Source organism: Pseudophryne corroboree, chromosome 4 (genome assembly GCF_028390025.1).
Source record: "Pseudophryne corroboree isolate aPseCor3 chromosome 4, aPseCor3.hap2, whole genome shotgun sequence".
In the NCBI taxonomy this organism is placed as follows: domain Eukaryota; kingdom Metazoa; phylum Chordata; class Amphibia; order Anura; family Myobatrachidae; genus Pseudophryne; species Pseudophryne corroboree.
In genome coordinates this window covers 708084784-708108089 of record NC_086447.1, presented here as the reverse complement: position 1 = coordinate 708108089, position 23306 = coordinate 708084784, and the positions used below count along the sequence as shown (strand labels likewise).

At 42.5% G+C, this 23306-nt stretch overlaps 1 protein-coding gene across 1 annotated transcript in view; it reads left to right on the top strand.

The window, feature by feature from the left end:
• LOC134910984 (proton-coupled folate transporter-like) overlaps positions 1 to 23306 on the top strand; it is a 668553-nt gene that overhangs the window by 231229 nt on the left and 414018 nt on the right. Inside the window, exon 4 of the mRNA XM_063919378.1 lies at positions 13410 to 14160. Coding sequence (XP_063775448.1) covers positions 13410 to 14160 — 751 coding nt within the window. The remainder of the gene's footprint in view (positions 1 to 13409; positions 14161 to 23306) is intronic.

The following is a 23306-nucleotide window of genomic DNA, read 5'->3' as shown; positions in this document are numbered from 1 at the left end:
TGGCCTCACTAGTGATTTATATAACGGGAGTATAATACTCTCGTCTCTAGCATCAATACCCCGTTTTATGCATGCTAATATCTTATTAGCCTTCTTTGCTGCAGTCCTACTTTGGGTACTACTGCTTAGCTTGCTATCTATGAGGACACCTAAGTCCTTTTCCAGTACAGAAACCCCTAATTTTACCCCATTTAGTAGGTAGGTGTAATTTATGTTCTTGTTACCACAGTGCATTACCTTACACTTGTCTGTGTTGAAGCGCATTCTCCATTTGGCTGCCCATGGTTCTAATTTAACTAAGTCGTTCTGAAGAGACTCGGCATCCTCTTCTGTATTTATAGCCTTACACAATTTGGTATCATCTGCAAAAATTGACACCATGCTCTCTAGACATTCTGTTAGGTCGTTAATGAAAATATTGAACAATAGCGGTCCTAATACTGAGCCTTGCGGCACACCACTTAGCACTTCAGTCCAAGTTGAAAAAGATCCATTAACCACAACGCGCTGCTTCCTATTATCTAACCAGTTTTTGACCCAAGTGCATATTGTGCTTCCTAGCCCTGATTCTTGTAGCTTGTAGATAAGTCTCATGTGTGGTACAGTATCGATTGCTTTGGCAAAGTCTAAAAAGATTACATCCACGTCTTTACCCTGATCTAGGTTTGCGCTTACTGTTTCATAAAAGCCAAGTAAGTTGGTTTGACAGGATCTGTCCTTCATAAACCCATGTTGATTCCTTTTAATGACCTTATTGGTTTCAAGGAACTTCTGAATACTATCTCTTAGAATACCTTCCAATACTTTCCCCACTATAGATGTAAGACTAACTGGTCTATAATTACCTGGTTCAGCTTTACTTCCCTTTTTGAATATAGGCACTACTTCCGCTATACGCCAGTCTTTGGGAACCATACCTGATATAACTGAATCCTTAAAGATCAAAGATAGCGGTTTTGCCAGCTCAGAGTGAAGCTCCATTAGAACCCTTGGATGAATACCATCGGGCCCTGGTGATTTATTAATCTTTAAATGTTTTAATCGGTCACAGACTACTTCCGCGCTTAAATAAGTACCTATCAGTGGGATATTCTCATTATTGAGATTGTGCGTTAGTCCCTGAATTGGGTCCTCACGAGTGAATACTGTTGAAAAAAACTCATTTAGTGTGTCCGCTGTCATTATCATTTTTGCTTAAGACTCCCAACTTGTCTTTTAAAGGGCCTATACTCTCCTTCTTTAATCTCTTGCTATTAATGTATTTAAAGAATTTTTTGGGATTCGCTTTGCTTTCCTTTGCTACTAGTTTTTCAGTTTCTACTTTAGCCGCTCTTATTTCCTTTTTGCAAATTTTGTTACATTCCTTATAGTGCTGAAATGACTCTGCTTCCCCGTCAGATTTGTATTTTTTAAATGCTCGCCTTTTCTTGCCCATAAGTTCCTTAATCTTTTTGTTAAGCCACATCGGTTTATGATTTTTATTCCTTTTTTTGCTACTCATAGGAATACATTTGAGTGTATTTTTAGCTAGCAGGAATTTTAGTACCTCCCATTTCTCCGTAGTATTTTTTCCTAAAAACAAACCTTCCCATTCAATATCCCTGAAAAATATCCTCATCTTTTCAAAATTTGCTTTGCTAAAGTTTAAAGTCCTAGTTGAGCCAGTATAGGGCTGTTTATGGAAACTGATATTGAATGTGACCATATTGTGGTCGCTGTTTCCTATGGGTTCCCCTACTATAATACCTGATACCAAATCCCCATTGTTTGTTAATACCAGGTCTAAGATTGCATTGTACCTAGTTGGTTCCTCAATTAGTTGGACTAAGTAGTTATCATTAAGTGTGTTTAAAAACATATTGCCCCTAGCAGTATCACATGAATCGTTTTTCCAGTTTATCTCTGGATAGTTAAAATCTCCCATCACTACTATGTCTCCTACTCCTGCTGCTCTTTCAATTTGCTTTAGTAACAATTCATCATCAGATGCGTTGATACCAGGCGGCCTATAGCATACACCCAATACTAACTTTTTTATTCCTTTTTCCCCGCATGCAATTTCTACCCATAATGTCTCGACAGTGTCTACAGTCCCCTCCTGAATATCTTCCCATATATTAGGTTTTAAAAACGGCTTTACGTAAAGACACACCCCTCCACCCTTTTTATTTAGTCTGTCTCTCCTAAACAGTGTATAGCCCTCTAGATTGACTGTCCAATCATGAGATTCATCCCACCAAGTTTCAGTAATGCCTATAATATCATACTGTTTGCTTGCTGCAAGTATTTCTAGTTCACCCTTTTTACCAGTAATGCTTCTGGCGTTTACATATATACAACTAAGATAAGTATTTTCCCTTGCGTTAGGGACATCTTTCACCTTATGTAGCAAGGATGACCTGTAATCGTCATTGGTTAGTGCTTTGGTAAAATCCCTTTTAGTACCCATGTTAGTAACCTTACCGCCTGCTCTTACCCTCCCCCCAACTTCTCCCCCATTTCGTTTACTACCGCCATCCCCACTATTCTCACTGCATGACCCGTAGTTTCTAGCTAAACCCTCCCCACAGGCTCCCAGTTTAAAATCTCCTCCAACCTTCTAACCATCCTTCCCCCCAGCACCGCTGCCCCCTCCTCAGTCAGGTGCAATCCGTCACGACAAAAGAGATGGCGCCTGACTGAGAAGTCCGCCCAGTGTTCCAGGAACACAAACCCCTCTTTCCTGCACCAATCCCTAAGCCACACATTTACCTCCCTAATCTCCCTCTGCCTTCCTGGACTAGCGCGTGGCACGGGTAATAATTCCGAGAATATTACCTTGGATGTCCTTGCCTTCAGTTTCTTTCCTAAGTCCCTTAAGTCTTTCTTAAGGACATCCCACCTTCCGCTAACTTTGTCATTGGTGCCAACGTGCACCAAGACCGCCGGGTCTTTGCCAGTACCCTCCTAACAATCTATCTAGCCAGTCCACGATGTACCGTATGCACATACAATTTAATTTGGTGGTGCAGAATTTTTTGAAAAATGACAGGGGCATGCAGGAAGTACTTTTGGTATGCGGAAAATTGCGCGCCACTTTCGATATTCAGCCACCGCGTGCTGAAGACTGGAGCATCATCAAACACTCCTGAACATGCCCTGCCATCACCTGAAGCAAGAGGTAGTAATGAGGTGGAATTCAACACTATGTATGCTTCAAAGGATGGAGGAGCAGCAAAAGGCTATTCAAGCCTAACATCTACCTTTTATATAGTCAAAGGAGGGGGAATGCACCTGACTCAAGCGCAGTGGAGAATGTGACCCGTCAACAGCTCCTCCTTAATTTTCTCCTGCATCTGGGGCTGGGGCTAAGTTGCCCTCCCTCCAGTGTGTACTCCGAAAGAGTGTTTAGTGCAGCCGGTTACCTTGTCAGTGATCGTCGTAGGAAGTTACTTCCACAAAATGTGGAGAAGATACGGTTCATCAAAATTAATTATAAATTTCTCCGGGAAGACCTTTACCAGCAATTGCCTCCAGAAAGTACACAGGGACCTGTGTTGGTGGATTCCAGTGGGGACGAATTAATACTCTGTGAGGAGGGGGATGTACACAGTGAAAGGGGTGAGGAATCGGCGGATGAGGATGAGGTCGACAGCTTGCCTCTGTAGAGCCAGTTTGTGAAAGGAGAGATTGATTGCTTTTTTTTGGTGGGTGCCCTAACAAACCAGTCATTTCAGCCACAGTCGTGTGGCAGACCCTGTCGCTGAAATGATTGATTTGTTAAAGTGTGCATGTCCTGTTTATACAACATAAGGGTGGGTGGGAGGACCCAAGGACAATTCCATCTTGCACATCTTTTTCTTCTTAGCATTGTGCTGTTTGGGGACTAGTTTTTTAAAGTGCCATCCTGTCTGACACTGCCATATAAGTCCAGGGGTACTACCGTATAAGTCCAGTACAGTGGTGGTGTCTTGTGCTGCCATAATTCCAGTGGTGGTGTCCTGTGCTGTATATTATTTACTCCAAATAATGGGGTTATATACATTACTTATATTATTATCCAATTAATTTTTACAGGGTTTGCCCTGTGTGGTGTAGTAGTACTTTCGCTTGTGCTGCATATTATTATGATAGCTCCAAATAAATGGGTTATTATTATTCAAATTAATTTTACAGGCTTTGCTGTGTGTGTGTGTGTGTGTGTGTGTGTGTGTGTGTGTGTGTGTGTGTGTGTGTGTGTGTGTGATTTAGGGGTAAGCTCTCCTGTGCCACCAATACTGTGCGTGTATTACATCTAAGCAAATTCCAGCACGTCCCATGATGTTTGTGCCGCACATTTGTGTCGCTTAGCTTAGTCATACAGCTACCTCATTGAACCTCTTTTTCTTCTTTGCATGATGTGCTGTTTGGGGCTAGTTTTCTTATGTGCCATACTGTCTGCCATTGCAGTGCCACTCCTTGATTGGCCAGGTGTTTGTGCCGCACACTTGTGTCGCTTAGCTTAGTCATCCAGCTCTCTCGGTGCAACTTTTTGGCCTAAAAACAATATCGGGGGTAATTCAGATAGCAGCAGCAAACTTATTAGCAGTTGGGCAAAACCATGTGCACTGCAGATGTGGCAGATATAACCTGTGCAGAAAGAGTTAGATTTGGGTGGGTTATTTTGGTTCTGTGCATGGCAATTACTGGCTGCTTTATTTTTAAACTGCAATTTAGATTTCAGTTTGAGCACACCCCACCCAAATCTAACTCTCTCTGCACATGTTATATCTGCCCCCCTGCCAGTGGTGTAAGTTCGTCACAGACGCCCGGAGGTAAGATAAATATTGGTGCCCCCTATTTCCTATATTAAGATAAATATATGTATGTATGTGTGCGTGTATATATATATATATATATATATATATATATATATGTGTGTGTGTGTGTGTGTGTGTGTGTGTGTGTGTGTGTGTGGAGTGTTCTGAAAAAAAATTATATACTGTATTTATACATTTAATTGTCTTTTATTTTAAATCACACATTTCTTAGCAGTTTTACCCAGGATTAGAACCCATAACCTGTTACACTGACAGCAGACACTTTACCGATGGAGTTATTTGCTCCTGCAGAGGAAGCATGAGAATTCTAACTACTGTATATGAAGTTACGTGTAATTGTCAGAGAAGTAGTTTCATATAGTTAGAATTCTCATATTTCCTATACAGGAGCAAACCACTTCATCAGTAAGGTGTCTGCTTCCAGTGTAATAGGTCGTGGTTTCTAATCCTGGGTATAACACTTGTAAAATGTGTATATTCAGTATAATAAAGAGAGTGAGATTTGTAAGGTGCAGGGACCAGTGAAAAGACAGCGGCAGCTATTAAATAACTTAATTCAATGGTGTCACAGAATGGGAGGAGAGGTGCCCCCCTTCAGAGCAGGAGCCCGGCGGCAGATGACTCCGTTGCCTCCCAGAGTTCTGCCTCTGCCCCCTGCAGTGCAGATGGTTTTGCCCAACTGCTAACAAATTTGCTGCTGTGATCAACTCTATTGTGAGGTGTTCAGAATAGACTGGGATGAGTGGAAATTAATGTCATTGAGGTTAATAATACCGTAGGATAAAAATTACCCCCAAATTATGTGATTTTAGCTGTTTTTATGTTGTTGTTTTTTTTAAATCATCCAGATCCAAAACCAAAACTCGAAAGGGTGGTTTTGGCAAAACTAATTCAGATCCAAAACACGAGTATTGAACCAGAACCAAAACACAACACATGAGAAGTGTGTGTGTGTGTGTGTGTATATATATGTGTGTGTGTGTGTGTGTGTATATATATATATATATATATATATATATATATATATATATATAATGTATTTCTGCCTAAGCTACTTTTGGGGTCACTTTATGCACAAATGGAATAACGAAAAAATATGCATACACATTTTTGTTGCATCATAGTCTTTGTTCCTGCCAGAACAGATTAGCTTGATATGACAGGAATGAAGCAAATATTTTCTGGCTTCACAAGTCCCCATTGCTGTGTTTAGGGTAACACCATCTGAAGATGATGCTACCTAGTGACTAAAAGGTAAGCTTTTCAAAACTTACTAACTGTGGTAAGCCTCCATCCCCATAGAGATCTATGGGGAAATAGCTAAGCAGCATATAACCTAATAAGGGAATTTCTCAATTGAATACACCCCTTGACTCTTAACTAATTGTAATGCAGACTGCCTCTTAAAGGGGGTATACAACTAGAGATGTGTGCTGAGCGGTCTATTCCAGACCGCTCAGCACACATCTCTCTCCGCACTCAGCGCAATGTGTGCAGAGCGAGGGGGGGCGCTCACTTCACACAGCGCTGAATTGAGCGGCCTGTTAGATTGAGGCTCAATCTAGCACCGGCGATAGCGATGCGTGGGGTCGCACATCGCTATAACTGGGGGACATACTCACGAGAGATCCATGCTTAATTTCAAAGCAGTCTAGTCAGATCTAGTCAAGGCAATTTAGTCAGTCTAGTCTAGTTATTTATAGTAATTCTGTTATGTTAATATGTTTCACAGTCAGTTTGTGATAAAAGCAAATTGATTTATTTAAAGAGATCCAATCTTATTGCTGTGCACAGAGACATGGACCTAGGGGGTCATTCCGAGTTGATCGCTAGCTGCATTTGTGCGCAGCGTTCAGGCTAAAAAACGAACGATGTAGTTTTGCACAGGGTCTAGTGATGCATTTCAGTCACACTGCTTTCCGCAGAGTGATTGACTCTGATGAAGCGGGCGTTTCTGGGTGACAACTGACCATTTTCAGGGAGTGTGCGGAAAAACGCAGGTGTGGCTGGGCGTATGTTGGGTGGGTTTGTGACGTCAAATCCGAAACTGAATAGCCTGAAGTGATCGCAAGCGCTGAGTAGGTTTTGAGCTACTCTGAAACTACACAAAAAATTTTTGTAGCCGCTCTGCGATACAACCGTTTGCACTTATGCTAGGCTAAAATACACTCCGAGTGGGCGGCGGCATAGCATTTGTACGGCTGCTAAAAACTGCTAGCGAGCGATCAACTCAGAAATACAATGAGAAATATAAAGAATTCTGTAGAATGTGATACATTTTATGCACATCATTAACAGACGGGTGTATCACAATTGCATAATGAGTCATATCTACTATATAAAAGCAAAAATTTGTCCTTCTGTCGAAGATCGTGAAATTTTACATATAAGCGTCTTAAAACACGACAGAGGCAACTAAAACAATTTGAAATCCATAGCACCCCTGGAAAATGGGGGGGGGGGACAGCAGCACAGAGTATATCAGGAGACAGCATAACTCCGGAATTGCTGGAGCAATGTACTCAAAAATTTGTACACATATGACTTACACTCTGGAAACAAACACTGTGGGGGTCAGAGACCCTTAGCACCCCTAGGGATGGTACAATAGCACAGAGTATTTCAGGAGACAGCATAACTCCCGAATGCCTGGACCAATTTACAACAAACTTGGTACACATATGACTTACACGCTGGGAACAAACACTGTGGGGGTAACACACCACTAGCACCCCTAGGGGTGGCCCAGCAGCACAGACTATATCAGGACATGCATGATATGTCAGTGATGACAGGGCTGCATGTGACAGGGCCAGTGACATGACGTGAGGAGTGGAATGCAGCTAGCACAAACCCACACACTGAGAGTTATATAGTGCAAGTAGCATGGACCTCCAGCAGCACAGAGTATATCAGGAAATACATAATGTGCTGCACTATATAAGAAACTGTAAATAAATGTATAATTTCACAGGGGCACTGACATGATGTGAGGCAGCAGGAAGCTACAGACTGAGAGTTGTATAGTGGGAAGAGCAGGGTCCCTTGGGGGGCAGATAGGGGTCCGGCTACTACACAAAGTGCATTAGGGAAGCAAGATATGCCTATATACTAGATCTCCAACATACGTAAATTAACGAACAACTATCATTCTCATTTACCATCCTCATCCCATAGCGAAGCACTGGTATTCAGCTATCTACAATGTTATTTATACTGTGTGTTTAATATTTACATTTATTTTTATAAACAGACATTCTTAAAATCCCAGGCAACGCCAGGTACTCCAGCTAGTACAGTATAAATGATTTGTTAATATATGGTACAAGGAAGTGAAAGGGCTTAATAGAGGTGGTCTAGGGATATAAGCAGGGCCGGATTAACAATGGGGCGGATGGAGCTGCAGCTCCAGGCCTCACCATGAAAATAGGCCCAAAGGAGACTGGCAGCATTGACAGGAAAAATGTTTTCCTATCACAAGCTGCCAGCGGCCGTCCTCCTAGGCCCCTATGCAAACCCTGATGAGCCGCCACCTGCCCTACCTGCCTGGGGAATGCCTCCATTCTCTTGAAGCCGGGTCCCTTCCGGTGCAGTGAGGAGCTCCACAGCTCTTCCTGTACTGGATGACATCACATAGGTTCCACCCCTGGGGAGCTGTGGTTGGTGGAAGGATGCTTGACTTAAACAGCATAATTGGCTGCGTAGGTAGGGCGACTGCAGAGCCAGCACTACCCGCTCTCAGCGGGGTCAGCAATGCAGAAAGGTGCCGGTCTAGACAGATGCTCCGCCGCTTGCTGCATGTCTCAAACTAATATGACAGGCAGTGGCAACCTCTGATCACTTCAGCGCCAATTCCCGCAGCTACCAGTTTATAGTGTGTGTCTTCCACAGCCTGTTATAGTAAGGGGCTGTGTGTCAGTGGTGGACACTTAGAGGTGAAACAAAGCACCCAGTAGCTGGAGGTCTGTTCCTAGTGTCCCCCTCCCTCTATGCTCCCGCTGAGAGGAGCGCAGATGCGGAAAGCGTGTAACAGGAGACACTCACCCCGAGCGGACACCCAGAGCTTCCCCTGGAGCCCCAAACAGTCAATGGACATACTGTATTCAACAGAAGCTCCTGCAGGAGACATTCCGCCAGATCCGGGAAAATGGTGGCCTAAGCACTGCGGACTTGGCTTTCCCCCTTCCTGCAACCACCTCATCTCAAGCTACTGCTGCCGCCAGATACTTACGTTATTTGTTTATAACAAGTAAGTGTGCACATAGTGCACCAACTACATGGGACTGCTGCAATGCCCAGCCCACAAGCTCTGCAGTCCAGCTACACATGACCACCGCAATGCCAATACAGTAATTCAGGGACAATGGCATTTATAGAGTTTCTCCTATCTGCCATTAATTGGACTCCATAGAGCAGAGGTTCTCAAACTCGGTCCTCGGGGGCACACACAGTGCATGTTTTGCAGGTAACCCAGCAGGTGCACAGGTGTATTAATTACTCACTGACACATTTTAAAAGGTCCACAGGTGGAGCTAATTATTTCACTTGCGATTCTGTGAGGAGACCTGCAAAACATGCACTGTGTGTGCCCCCGAGGACCGAGTTTGAGAACCTCTGCCATAGAGTATAAAGAACTCTTGACAGATATGTTCACACTGCTTTCTATTTTGTTACCCTGTATGAGCAGCACTTACAGCTGCTGATGAGTTAAAGCTGCTGTCCTGACTAGTGCACTACTGCAATTTGCTTCAGGAAACTACTGCAATCTATTTTGGGTAAATGGCTCAACCCTAAAATAGTCCATTTGAACACCTTGGGATACAAATTATAAGTGCAGATTACTGTAGGTGCTTTTGTATGCCATTAAACATATCAGGAACCTATATATTATTCATTGCTTAAGATGACTGACATTTTTTTAGGTTAAAATATAAATTAATTACCACTTTTAAGACCAAATTTTATTTTATTTTATTTCTTCAATGCACTATGATGTCATATATTTGTTATTACTGTTTACATAATTGTAACATTTTATAAACATACATATCTTGAGTTCTACTCATATTACTATATCAGACATTTTTTTTTTCACGTTAACAAGCGGCATTTCCTTTTGTACATTTGTAGACTTTCACATTACACTGTTAATTTAAGCATAGGCAATTGAGGCAATTGAGGTGCTTATAGAAAGTTACTAGCCTCAGTCCATAACTCAGACCACAGCCCTTTTTCAGACCACATCACTAGTCATACACCCTGCCGAGACACACAATAGGCCCTTCAGAAATTTCAGCTCCAGGCCCATGTAGACCTTAATCTGGCACTGGATATACGCCAGTGACATCTATGACCTAAGTCAGTGGTTCCCAGATGTGGTGTTCAAGGCAGCCCAACAGTTCAGGTTTTAAGGATATCCATGCTTAGACACAGGTGACTTAGGGCCTAATTCAGCAAGGAACTCAAAGCAGCAAAAATCGCTGAAAATGCTGAAAATCGCTAAATCTGCACCATATACCACAAAAACTGAGAAAAAAATACAACTTCTGAGACAAAGCAAAAACTGCGTATGCACTACGAAAAGTAGGTGTGTAGGGGCATACTAAAGGGCTGGACTCACAAAAACTATTAGCAGGGGCGTGTTGTGGGCGTATGCTGATGATCGGTAGGCGGTGCATGTGCAATTTTTACAACTAATCGCACATTTATGGTGTGCAGTTTCTGAGTGACTACAGGTCTACTTTAAAATCTGCACAAGCTGACCTCAGTTGTAGACTGTTCGATGTATACTGCAATCATTGCTTCATTACACCCAGCTGAAGAAGCTCACACCTCAGGCGACAAATCACTTCATTCAGCTGTATTGAAACTTCTAAACATGTAATGGAGCTTTAAACTATGTAACACATGTTTATTTATAAAATATATATTAGTAACCTAATTGTTTTTACACTTACTAACAATCGAGGTTTGACAACCACACTATTTTTTAAAAGCAAACGTTAATTAACATTTCCAAGCATTTTGTTTGTAAGATCTGCTTAATGTCTTTTAGCTAACAGTTTTTTAATGCTTTTTAAGCAACCAACACATTTTTTGTTAACAAAACATAACCACATACATTTGGTTTCTTTTTTTTTTTTTTATATCGCTACACACACAAACATATGTTCAAGAACAGCAACACCATTTTTTTTTTTTTTTGTCCGGAAAGTAGGTAGTGCAATATTTGGGGTTAAAACACAGTTGTTTGCAAAAATTGCAACATCAGAAACATGTACGCAAAGAATGCATGAAATCTTAAATTTATACGCAAATAATGCATATTTTTTTAGGTCTTCGCAATATTTGCACATTTCACACAAGCCCACCTTGTTTTTGTAACATTAAATTAGTGTTGCAGTTTTTCCGCTTGGGTGTGCTTTCGCAATTTTGCGAATGGTCGCAATTTTTGCAAATTTGCAATTTTTACAATGTTTACTGAATTGGCCCCTTAATTAGTATCTCAGTCAGTTTGATTATGCTATTTGTGCACAAGCAGGGATATGCCTAAAGGACTGTTGAGGTAAATTGAGTACTGCGTTTGGGAAATGTGACATTTAACTGATAAAGGTGATGTTATAAGGCGTCTATTGATTTATTGTGATCAACCTTTTGCATAAGCATTAAGCTAGTTTATCACTAAAATAAAAACATGGACCAAAATAAGACACAGACAACCACTGCGTAAGTTTTAAAAAGTTCATCAAGTGTTTATTAAGTTGAATGACCCTTTTGAATGGCAAGGAAAAAGCTTGATGACCAGCTCTAGCCAATTAAGGATATAATAATGGCGGCAAATTAAATGCTCCAACTTAAATGGTGGGGACTATAAATGCAACTCTGCAAAATGAGGTAACTGAAACGCCTCATCCAGCCAAGGGCATAACCTTTGTTGAGAAGGCAACCCAACCCCTCACTATTGCATAATGTGACCATTTTCCTACAGAAAATGCCCATCATCCCTCGTACGGGCAGAGCTCACTAGCCATCCTTGGAAAGGGTAGGTGTCCCTAATTGACCAATTATGCCCTATGTGGCCGCTGCTCAAAAGCGCCTTCCTGACCGAAGAAGGAATTAAACGTCAAATAATTAGCCAAATCAGAGAGAGTCAAGAAAGGGAGGGTGGGTGGGCTTTCCAGTCACTCAAAAGGAAGTGCTGATGTTCAAACTCCCTATAAATACTCCTCTCACGATACCTTCCCAAACTACCCTGATAGGCTAAACTAACACCACAACCAAACCCCTCCAGGGGAACTAATCTACCTAGCAACAGTTCTATTTTTTAAAACAATCACAAAACCAAAGACTCTTGTATAGTTTTGTGCCTATGCAGCCCTCACTTAATCGCATTTCCAACATAAATAAGTGAGAGTCATGGCTGGCACTGGTCATAAGTATTTGGGTGCTTGTAAAATTCCAGGTACTTTTGTATGTGGTGAATGTGGCTTTATGTTTATCGTAGTCCTACGTAAAAATAGATATCTCATTTTTCAAATCTCAGTGTAACATTTTTGTCACTGTAGAGAATTAGTTCAGTTATTTTTTTACAGAACGGCATACTAATTAAAGCACTGCAGAGACCTTTAAATTTCATTAAAACAATTCTCATTGAAATCAGATTTATCTGCAATGTACTGTATATCCAAGGTACAAACATATTCTGTACCTAATTAAGCTAAACAGAATGTATGCTTGTTCGTCATTCTCTATGTATTATATTAAAATAATTTGTTTTTTTTTTCAACTTTTTTTATCGTCTTTATTACCATCTTTGAAAAATACTGCTTTATTAGATTTCTCCTAATCTTATCAAAATACCAAATGCTTCTTTAGAAAAAAGTCTTAGAAGAGACATGCTAAGGGTTGAAGGACATGTGTGTGTGGTATAGAAGATCTACAGTAATTAGATAGACAGTCATTAATTAGGCCAGATATGGTCATTATGCATTAGGTCAACACAGTCAAAAGGTCGATATTGAAAAGGCAGACAGTAGAAAAGGTCGACAGATATAAAAGGTAGACAGAGTCAAAAGGTCGACATAGAAATGGTCGAAACAAAAAAAGGTTGACCCAGTTTTTTGGGTTTCGTTTTCTATCTTTTATCATATGTGAACACAATTATTTACAAACATATACCCTTGCATGCTCTCTTCACTCACCACACTTTGGGCAAAGTGCCTTGCTCTTCTACCACTATGCTTGGCACAAGTTACTATTCCCAATTATAGTCTACATGGCTATTGAAGCAAAAGTGTAAATATATATGAAAAACAAAAAAACTTGTGTCGACCATTGTCGACTTTTTAAACCTGTCAACTTTTTGTACCTGCTGACCTTAAGCACAGTCTACCTTTTACCTGCTGACCTTTTGACCCTGTTGATCTTTTAACTATGTTGACCTAATGCATGTCAACTTTAGGTGTCTACCTGACTATCTACACTGGAACCCAGGATATGTCCATATTTTTATTATTTCTTTGTGTCTTTTATTTCTTGTATAAATCATATAATAATTCTTATTTGATACTTTGTCCCCTTTTTTCAACATATGTTTTCTTATAATTTCAGGTTTGCCAAGAATCATACAATGACTCCATATGTGAAGATATTCAGCAAAACAAAGATGAATTTAAAGCTGTTCAAAGCAGAGGATCATACATTATGTTAATATACATTGCTATAATTAGTTTATTGGCAATTTTACCAGCTCTAATTCTTGGGGCATGGTCAGATAAGGGTAACCGCAAGGTAGGAATGATCTTACCTTGTTTCTTCTCTATTGGAAGTGGAGGACTCTTTATCGCCATACATTATGTTAAAGAGATAAGTGTTTACTGGACGTTTGGTGCTGCTGCATTGAATGGTATTTCTGGAGGGCATGTTTCAATCTTTTTAAGTGCTTTCAGTTATTTGGCTGACATCACAGAAGACTCAAACCGTACTTTTAGGATGGGCATTGCAGAATCTATGATATTTATTGGTGGAACATGCGGCTTCCTGCTAAGTGGAACTTTACTACAGCATAGTACATTTGCAGTTTTATTTGGTGTCTACTGTGCCTGTAATTTCCTTGCAGCACTATATGTTCTGCTCTGGATACAAGATTCAAAACCTTCTGGAGGATTTAGTCAATTTCATGAAGACTACCAAGGCAGTGACAATGATTATGATGAAGAAAAAAAATCACCTTCAAGAAAAACAATCCTTACATATATAAAAGAGTCATTCCAAACCGTTTCTAAGAAGCGTGAAGGGCATAACAGACAGAAAATTCACCTCATTTTACTCTGCATTTTTCTGATAAATATCTGCAATGTTGGTAAGTCACTCTGGTTTATATGATCATATGGTATTACATGTTATAGTGTATAAAAAAATATGGCTTAACACAAAATTATGTACAGTAGTGGAAGATTGACTTCTTGATTTGATTGGTTGGTTTGATGCCGGAACTTACACAGGGCAGGACAACCCTTGCATCAAAACTTACTGGTGTGTCATCCCAGGGTATACTGGCCCCAAATACAATCACAGAGAAGGCGGCACTACCAGGATTGTAAACAGTGAAACAGCTTTAGTAGCAGTACCTCAACATTTCGGGGAATCTGACCCCATCATCAGGATAACAAGTGAACAGTGACAGAACATATATATATATATATATATATATATATATGTGTGTGTGTGTGTATATGTATATATGTATATGTATATATATGTATATATATTACAAAACAAAAAATCAACCCTAATATCTTGCGCTATACCTCTAGTCTCAAACCAACAAGAAATACCCTCTGTCAGATAAGGTATTAAAAGTAGATTACAAATAGAAATGGATTCTCGTGGGAGCCAATATGCCTTTTGTATGACAATAATTAAAAGTTTTTATTGTACAGAAACAAACGATATTTATCCTAAGCGTTCGTTATTGACACAACCTTCTAAAAATTCATATAAAACAATATTACAATCTTATACATAAATTACAGTTGGATGTGAGGATTTTACAGCCAGGTGATCACAGTCAGAACTCAAAATGGATGTATCTCCAACCAGATGTTTGTGATAAGGACTTTGTTAACCAGACGTTGCAAAACCCAACGCGTTTCGTCCGTTAGGACTTCATCAGGGGTTTGGAATCAGTTCTTATAGTAGGAGTTATTACCATTGATTAGAAAGGTTTAGAATATCCAATGATTACATCCAATCACATATTCAATTCGATAAATATAATATCTAGATAGACTTCAAAAAAAAATATATAAATTTGGTTGAAATTAGATGATGTTACGTTCCCTATTTTCAATCAAGAATGGTGGAACCTTATAGTCTACCTCTGTTTATACATGTCACCAAACAGAGAACTTAGGAAAATTTCAAATCCTGAACGAAACTATTCCTTTTTACAGGAACAAGTGCAACCTCACTGAATCCCAACTCAGCCGTCTGCTGTCTTAGCCCTGTGATCGCTGATTGACAGGCAGAGGCGGTCGCTGGCGGTGTTTGGTTGCCATTTAGGGGGCGCTGTCCAGGCAATGCAGTCGTGCATGGACCATTGGGGGGGCGGGCCACAGCGGCTGCGTGACATCACACACAGCAGCTGTGACCCGAGCAGCAATGGGTAGCTCCCTGCCAGCGCAGAGGAGCTGCGCTGGTGGGGAGCTACTCTACCAGTACAAAAGCATCGCCACTGTGTGATGCTTTTATACTTGTGCAACGGGATAGGGCCTGACATGCGGGGCGGACTAGCCATGTGCTGGGCGTCACCCCGCATGTCAGGGAAGCTGATCGTAGATGTGCTAAATTTAGCACATCTACGATCCGGTCTGAATCAGCCCCTAAGTCTGCTACTAAAGCTGTTTCACTGTTTACAAACCTGGGAGTGCCGCCTCTTCTGCCTACGAAAAAAAAATTATATACACTGCTCAAAAAAATAAAGGGAACACATACACAACACAATGTAACTCCAAGTCAATCAAACTTCTGTGAAATCAAACTGTCCACTTAGGAAGCAACAGTGATTGACAATCAATTCCACATGCTGTTGTGCAAATGGAATAGACAACAGGTGGGAATTATAGGCAATTAGCAAGACACCCCCAATAAAGGAGTTGTTCTGCAGGTGGTGACCACAGACCACTTCTGAGCTCCTATGCTTTCTGGCTAATGTTTTGGTCACTTTTGAAAGCTGGCGGTGCTTTCACTCTAGTGGTAGCATGAGACGGAGTCTACAACCCACACAAGTGGCTCAGGTAGTGCAGCTCATCCAGGATGGCACATCAATGCGAGCTGTGGCAAGAAGGTTTGCGGTGTCTGTCAGCGTAGTGTCCAGAGCATGGAGGCGCTACCAGGAGACAGGCCAGTACATCAGGAGATGTGGAGGAGGCCGTAGAAGGGCAACAACCCAGCAGCAGGACCGCTACCTCCGCCTTTGTGCAAGGAGGAACAGGAGGAGCACTGCCAGAGCCCTGCAAAATGACCTCCAGCAAGCCACAAATGTGCATGTGTCTACTCAAACGATCAGAAACAGACTCCATGAGGGTGGTATGGGGGCCCGACGTCCACAGGTGGGGGTTGTGCTTACAGCCCAACACCGTGCAGCACTTTTGGCATTTGCCAGAGAACACCAATATTGGCAAATTCGCCACTGGCACCCTGTGCTCTTCACAGATGTGACAGAGTCTGGAGACGCCAAGGAGAACGTTCTGCTGCCTGCAACATCCTCCAGCATGACCGGTTTGGCAGTGGGTCAGTAATGGTGTGGGGTGGCATTTCTTTGGGGGGCTGCACAGCCCTCCATGTGCTCGCCAGAGGTAGCCTGACTGCCATTAAGTACCGAGATGAGATCCTCAGACCCCTTGTGAGACCATATGCTGGTGCAGTTGGCCCTTGGTTACTCCTAATGCAAGACAATGCTAGACCTCATGTGGCTGGAGTGTGTCAGCAGTTCCTGCAAGATGAAGGCATTGATGCTATGGACTGGCCTGTCCGTTCCCCAGACCTGAATCCAATTGAGCACATCTGGGACATCATGTCTCGCTCCATCCACTTACGCCACGTTGCACCACAGACTGTCCAGGAGTTGGCGGATGCTTTAGTCCAGGTCTGGGAGGAGATCCCTCAGGAGACCATCCGCCAGCTCATCAGGAGCATGCCCAGGCATTGTAGGGAGGTCATACAGGCACGTGGAGGCCACACACACTACCTAGCCTCATTTTGACTAGTTTTAAAGACATTACATCAAAGTTGGATTAGCCTGTAGTGTGTTTTTCCACTTTAATTTTGAGGGTGACTCCAAATCCAGACCTCCATGGGTTAATAAAATTGATTTCCATTGATAATTTTTGTGTGATTTTGTTGCCAGCACATTCAACTATGTAAAGAACAAAGTATTTAATAAGAATATTTCATTCATTCAGATCTAGGATGTGTTATTGTAGAGTTCCCTTTATTTTTTTGAGCAGTGTGTGTATGTATGTATATGTGTGTGTGTGTATATATATATATATATATATATATATATATTATATATATATATATATATTTATATATATATATATATATTTATATATATATATATATGTATATATATATATATATATGTATATATATGTATATATATATATACACACACATAAGATGTAGAAACGGCACTCCATAATTCACAGCAGTAATAATAATCCCCGGGTTCCAGATAATGTCTCAGACATAGTACAGAGGGGCAGATGTATTAACCTGGAGGAGGCATAAGAAAGTGATAAACCAGTGATATGTGCAAGGTGATAAAGGCACCAGCCAATCAGCTCCAATATGTAAATTAACAGTTAGAATCTGATTGGCTGGTGCCTTTATCACCTTGCACATATCACTGGTTTATCACTTCCTTATGCCTTCTCCAGGTTAATACATCTGCCCTAGGGTCTTGTAAGTCACAGCAATGCCGTTATGATGGTCAGCTAAACGCTGTTACATGCCTGTCAACGTTACACTTTCAAAGTTTCGTCAGGACATATGTAATAATATCACTGCCCGCTCACTGAGAAAATGGGTGGGGTGATAATGTGCTAAACTGCACTATCGTTGCCCCACAGTGATGCGATCGCTACTCCCCTTTCCTGGGACCATGCCCCCTTGTTGTGTAACCTGGCTGCACTCTACCGGATGGAGCAGCCACAATATAGGCGTCTGTTCATTCCACCCGTGTTACTGCATCTCTGACTGTTCCCTCGACGCGGTGTCCGGACGAGTCACGGCTGACATCCTCAGCCGGCGGCGCGGTGTCAGGTCCTGGTCTTTGGACGGCGGTGTGCAGGTTATGCCTGGGTTGTCATTTTTTATACCATGTGGTAATCAGCCCACAGAGTGGGAATACACGGTACGAGTCTTTCTAATTATTGCGAGCTGCATAGACTTACCTGTGTGTCAAATAAAATCAAACTGTTTTGCACTATGAGCGCATTCTTCTTTTGTTTCTAGAAATACATATATATGTGTGTGTATATATATATATATATATATATATATATATATACAAACAAGATCATCCGGCACTAGTATTTATTAGAGATGTGCACCGGAAATTTTTCGGGTTTTGTGTTTTGGGTTCGGTTCCGTGGCCGTGTTTTGGGTTCGAACGCGTTTTGGCAAAACCTCACCGAATTTTTTTTGTCGGATTCGGGTGTGTTTTGGATTCGGGTGTTTTTTTCAAAAAACCCTAAAAAACAGCTTAAATCATAGAATTTGGGGGTCATTTTGGTCCCAAAGTATTATTAACCTCAATAACCATAATTTCCACTCATTTTCAGTCTATTCTGAACACCTCACACCTCACAATATTATTTTTAGTCCTAAAATTTGCACCGAGGTCGCTGGATGACTAAGCTCAGCGACCCAAGTGGCCGACACAAACACCTGGCCCATCTAGGAGTGGCACTGCAGTGTCACGCAGGATGGCCCTTCCAAAAAACACTCCCCAAACAGCACATGACGCAAAGAAAAATGAAAGAAAAAAGAGGTGCAAGATGGAATTGTCCTTAGGCCCTCCCACCCACCCTTATGTTGTATAAACAGGACATGCACACTTTAACCAACCCATCATTTCAGTGATAGGGTCTGCCACACGACTGTGACTGAAATGACGGGTTGGTTTGGACCCCCACCAAAAAAGAAGCAATTAATCTCTCCTTGCACAAACTGGCTCTACAGAGGCAAGATGTCCACCTCATCATCATCCTCCGATTCATCACCGTGTACATCTCCCTCCTCACAGATTATCAATTCGTCCCCACTGGAATCCACCATCACAGCTCCCTGTGTACTTTGTGGAGGCAATTGCTGCTGGTGAATGTCTCCATGGAGGAATTGATTATAATTCATTTTAATGAACATCTTCTCCACATTTTCTGGAAGTAACCTCGTACGCCGATTGCTGACAAGGTGAGCGGCGGCACTAAACACTCTTTCGGAGTACACACTTGTGGGAGGGCAACTTAGGTAGAATAAAGCCAGTTTGTGCAAGGGCCTCCAAATTGCCTCTTTTTCCTGCCAGTATACGTACGGACTGTCTGACGTGCCTACTTGGATGCGGTCACTCATATAATCCTCCACCATTCTTTCAATGGTGAGAGAATCATATGCAGTGACAGTAGACGACATGTCCGTAATCGTTGTCAGGTCCTTCAGTCCGGACCAGATGTCAGCATCAGCAGTCGCTCCAGACTGCCCTGCATCACCGCCAGCGGGTGGGCTCGGAATTCTGAGCCTTTTCCTCGCACCCCCAGTTGCGGGAGAATGTGAAGGAGGAGATGTTGACAGGTCGCGTTCCGCTTGACTTGACAATTTTCTCACCAGCAGTTCTTTGAACCCCTGCAGACTTGTGTCTGCCGGAAAGAGAGATACAACGTAGGTTTTAAATCTAGGATCGAGCACGGTGGCCAAAATGTAGTGCTCTGATTTCAACAGATTGACCACCCGTGAATCCTTGTTAAGCGAATTAAGGGCTCCATCCACAAGTCCCACATGCCTAGCGGAATCGCTCAGTGTTAGCTCCTCCTTCAATGTCTCCAGCTTCTTCTGCAAAAGCCTGATGAGGGGAATGACCTGACTCAGGCTGGCAGTATCTGAACTGACTTCACGTGTGGCAAGTTCAAAAGGTTGCAGAACCTTGCACAACGTTGAAATCATTCTCCACTGCGCTTGAGACAGGTGCATTCCACCTCCTATATCGTGGTCAGTTGTATAGGCTTGAATGGCCTTTTGCTGCTCCTCCAACCTCTGAAGCATATAGAGGGTTGAATTCCACCTCGTTACCACTTCTTGCTTCAGATGATGGCAGGGCAGGTTCAGGCGTTTTTGGTGTTGCTCCAGTCTTCTGTACGTGGTGCCTGTACGCCGAAAGTGTCCCGCAATTCTTCTGGCCACCGACAGCATCTCTTGCACGCCCCTCTCGTTTTTTAAATAATTCTGCACCACCAAATTCAAGGTATGTGCAAAACATGGGATGTGCTGGAATTTGCCCAGATATAATGCACGCACAATATTGCTGGCGTTGTCCGATGCCACAAATCCACAGGAGAGTCCAATTGGGGTAAGCCATTCTGCGATGATCTTCCTCAGTTGCCATAAGAGGTTTTCAGCTGTGTGCGTATTCTGGAAAGCGGTGATACAAAGCGTAGCCTGCCTAGGAAAGAGTTGGCGTTTGCGAGATGCTGCTACTGGTGCCGCCGCTGCTGTTCTTGCGGCGGGAGTCAATACATCTACCCAGTGGGCTGTCACAGTCATATAGTCCTGAGTCTGCCCTGCTCCACTTGTCCACATGTCCGTGGTTAAGTGGACATTGGGTACAACTGCATTTTTTAGGACACTGGTGAGTCTTTTTCTGAGGTCTGTGTACATTTTCGGTATCGCCTGCCTAGAGAAATGGAACCTAGATGGTATTTGGTACCGGAGACACAGTACCTCAATCAAGTCTATAGTTGGCTCTGCAGTAATGATGGATACCGGCAGAGCCGGCCCTAACCAATATGATGCCCTAGGCAAGATTTTGGCTGGCGCCCCCTAGCACCGCCACTAGTTCTTACAGGAGATGCCTGGCATGAGTCAGCTGGCAGCTCTGCTAATGTCGGGCACCTTTAGTTTATGAAAATGCATCTTATTTGCATTACTATGTGGCTAGGGTGCACAAGCAGCTTCTGTTGATTAAAATGATATGCAGCATACCTATATTTCTGTGTGTGACTGTGGCTGTATCTGCATACGAAATGCTACATTACAGTGATTTCCAGGAATACACTGCAACGTAGCATTTCGTATGCAGATACAGCCACAGTCACACACAGAATATAGGCATGCCGCATATCATTTTAATCAGCAGAAGCTGCTGGTGCCCCTAAGCATACCAAATGCCCTAGGCATTTGCCTAGTTTGCCTATGCCTAAGGCCGGCTCTGGATACCGGAACCACGTTTCTCACCGCCCAGGATGCCAAGGCCTCAGTTATCCGCTTTGCAGCAGGATGACTGCTGTGATATTTCATCTTCCTCGCAAAGGACTATTGGACAGTCAATTGCTTGGTGGAAGTAGTAAAAGTGGTCTTACGACTTCCCCTCTGGGATGACCATCGACTCCCAGCAGCAACAACAGCAGTGCCAGCAGCAGTAGGCGTTACACTCAAGGATGCATCGGAGGAATCCCAGGCAGGAGAGGACTCGTCAGAATTGCCAGTGACATGGCCTGCAGGACTATTGGCATTCCTGGGGAAGGAGGAAATTGACACTGAGGGAGTTGGTGGGGTGGTTTGCGTGAGCTTGGTTACAAGAGGAAGGGATTTACTGGTCAGTGGACTGCTTCCGCTGTCGCCCAAAGTTTTTGAACTTGTCACTGACTTATGATGAATGCGCTGCAGGTGACGTATAAGGGAGGATGTTCCGAGGTGGTTAACGTCCTTACCCCTACTTATTACAGCTTGACAGAGACAACACACGGCTTGACACCTGTTGTCCGCATTTCTGTTGAAATACTTCCACACCGAAGAGCTGATTTTTTTTGGTATTTTCACCAGGCATGTCAATGGCCATATTCCTCCCACGGACAACAGGTGTCTCCCCGGGTGCCTGACTTAAACAAACCACCTCACCATCAGAATCCTCCTTGTCAATTTCCTCCCCAGCGCCAGCAACACCCATATCCTCCTCATCCTGGTGTACTTCAACACTGACATCTTCAATCTGACTATCAGGAACTGGACTGCGGGTGCTCCTTCCAGCACTTGCAGGGGGCGTGCAAATGGTGGAAGGCGCATGCTCTTCACGTCCAGTGTTGGGAAGGTCAGGCATCGCAACCGACACAATTGGACTCTCCTTGTGGATTTGTGATTTCGAAGAACGCACAGTTCTTTGCTGTGCTTTTGCCAGCTTAAGTCTTTTCATTTTTCTAGCGAGAGGCTGAGTGCTTCCATCCTCATGTGAAGCTGAACCACTAGCCATGAACATAGGCCGTTCCTTGCCACTCCGTGTGGTAAATGGCATATTGGCAAGTTTACGCTTCTCCTCCGACGATTTTATTTTAGATTTTTGAGTCCTTTTTTTACTGATATTTTGTGTTTTGGATTTTACATGCTCTGTACTATGACATTGGGCATCGGCCTTGGCAGACGACGTTGATGGAATTTCATCGTCTCGGCCATGACTAGTGGCAGCAGCTTCAGCACGAGGTGGAAGTGGATCTTGATCTTTCCCTATTTTTGGAACCTCAACATTTTTGTTCTCCATATTTTAATAGGCACAACTAAAAGGCACCTCAGGTAAACAACGGAGATGGATGGATACTAGTATACTTATGGATGACGAGTGACTGACGACACAGAGGTAGCTACAGCCGTGGACTACCGTACTGCGTCTGCTAGTATAGAGATGATAATGATATAAAAAATATATATATATCACTACTGCAGGTATATACAATATAATGACGGACCTGCTGGACACTGTCAGCAGACTCCTAAACTACTAGTATGAAGAAGATAGAAAAAAAAACCATACTACAGGTAGGTATACAATTATGGACGAGCACTGATGACACAGAGGTAGCCACAGCCGTGGACTACCGTACTGCATCTGCTAGTATAGAGATGATAATGATAAAAAAAATATATATATATCACTACTGCAGGTATATATAATATAATGACGGACCTGCTGGACACTGTCAGCAGACTCCTAAACTACTAGTATGAAGTAGATAGAAAAAAAAAAACCACCACAGGTAGGTATACAATTATGGACGAGCACTGACGACACAGAGGTAGCCACAGCCGTGGACTACCGTACTGCGTCTGCTAGTATAGAGATGATAATGATATAAAAAATATATATATATATATCACTACTGCAGGTATATATAATATAATGACGGACCTGCTGGACACTGTCAGCAGACTCCTAAACTACTAGTATGAAGAAGATAG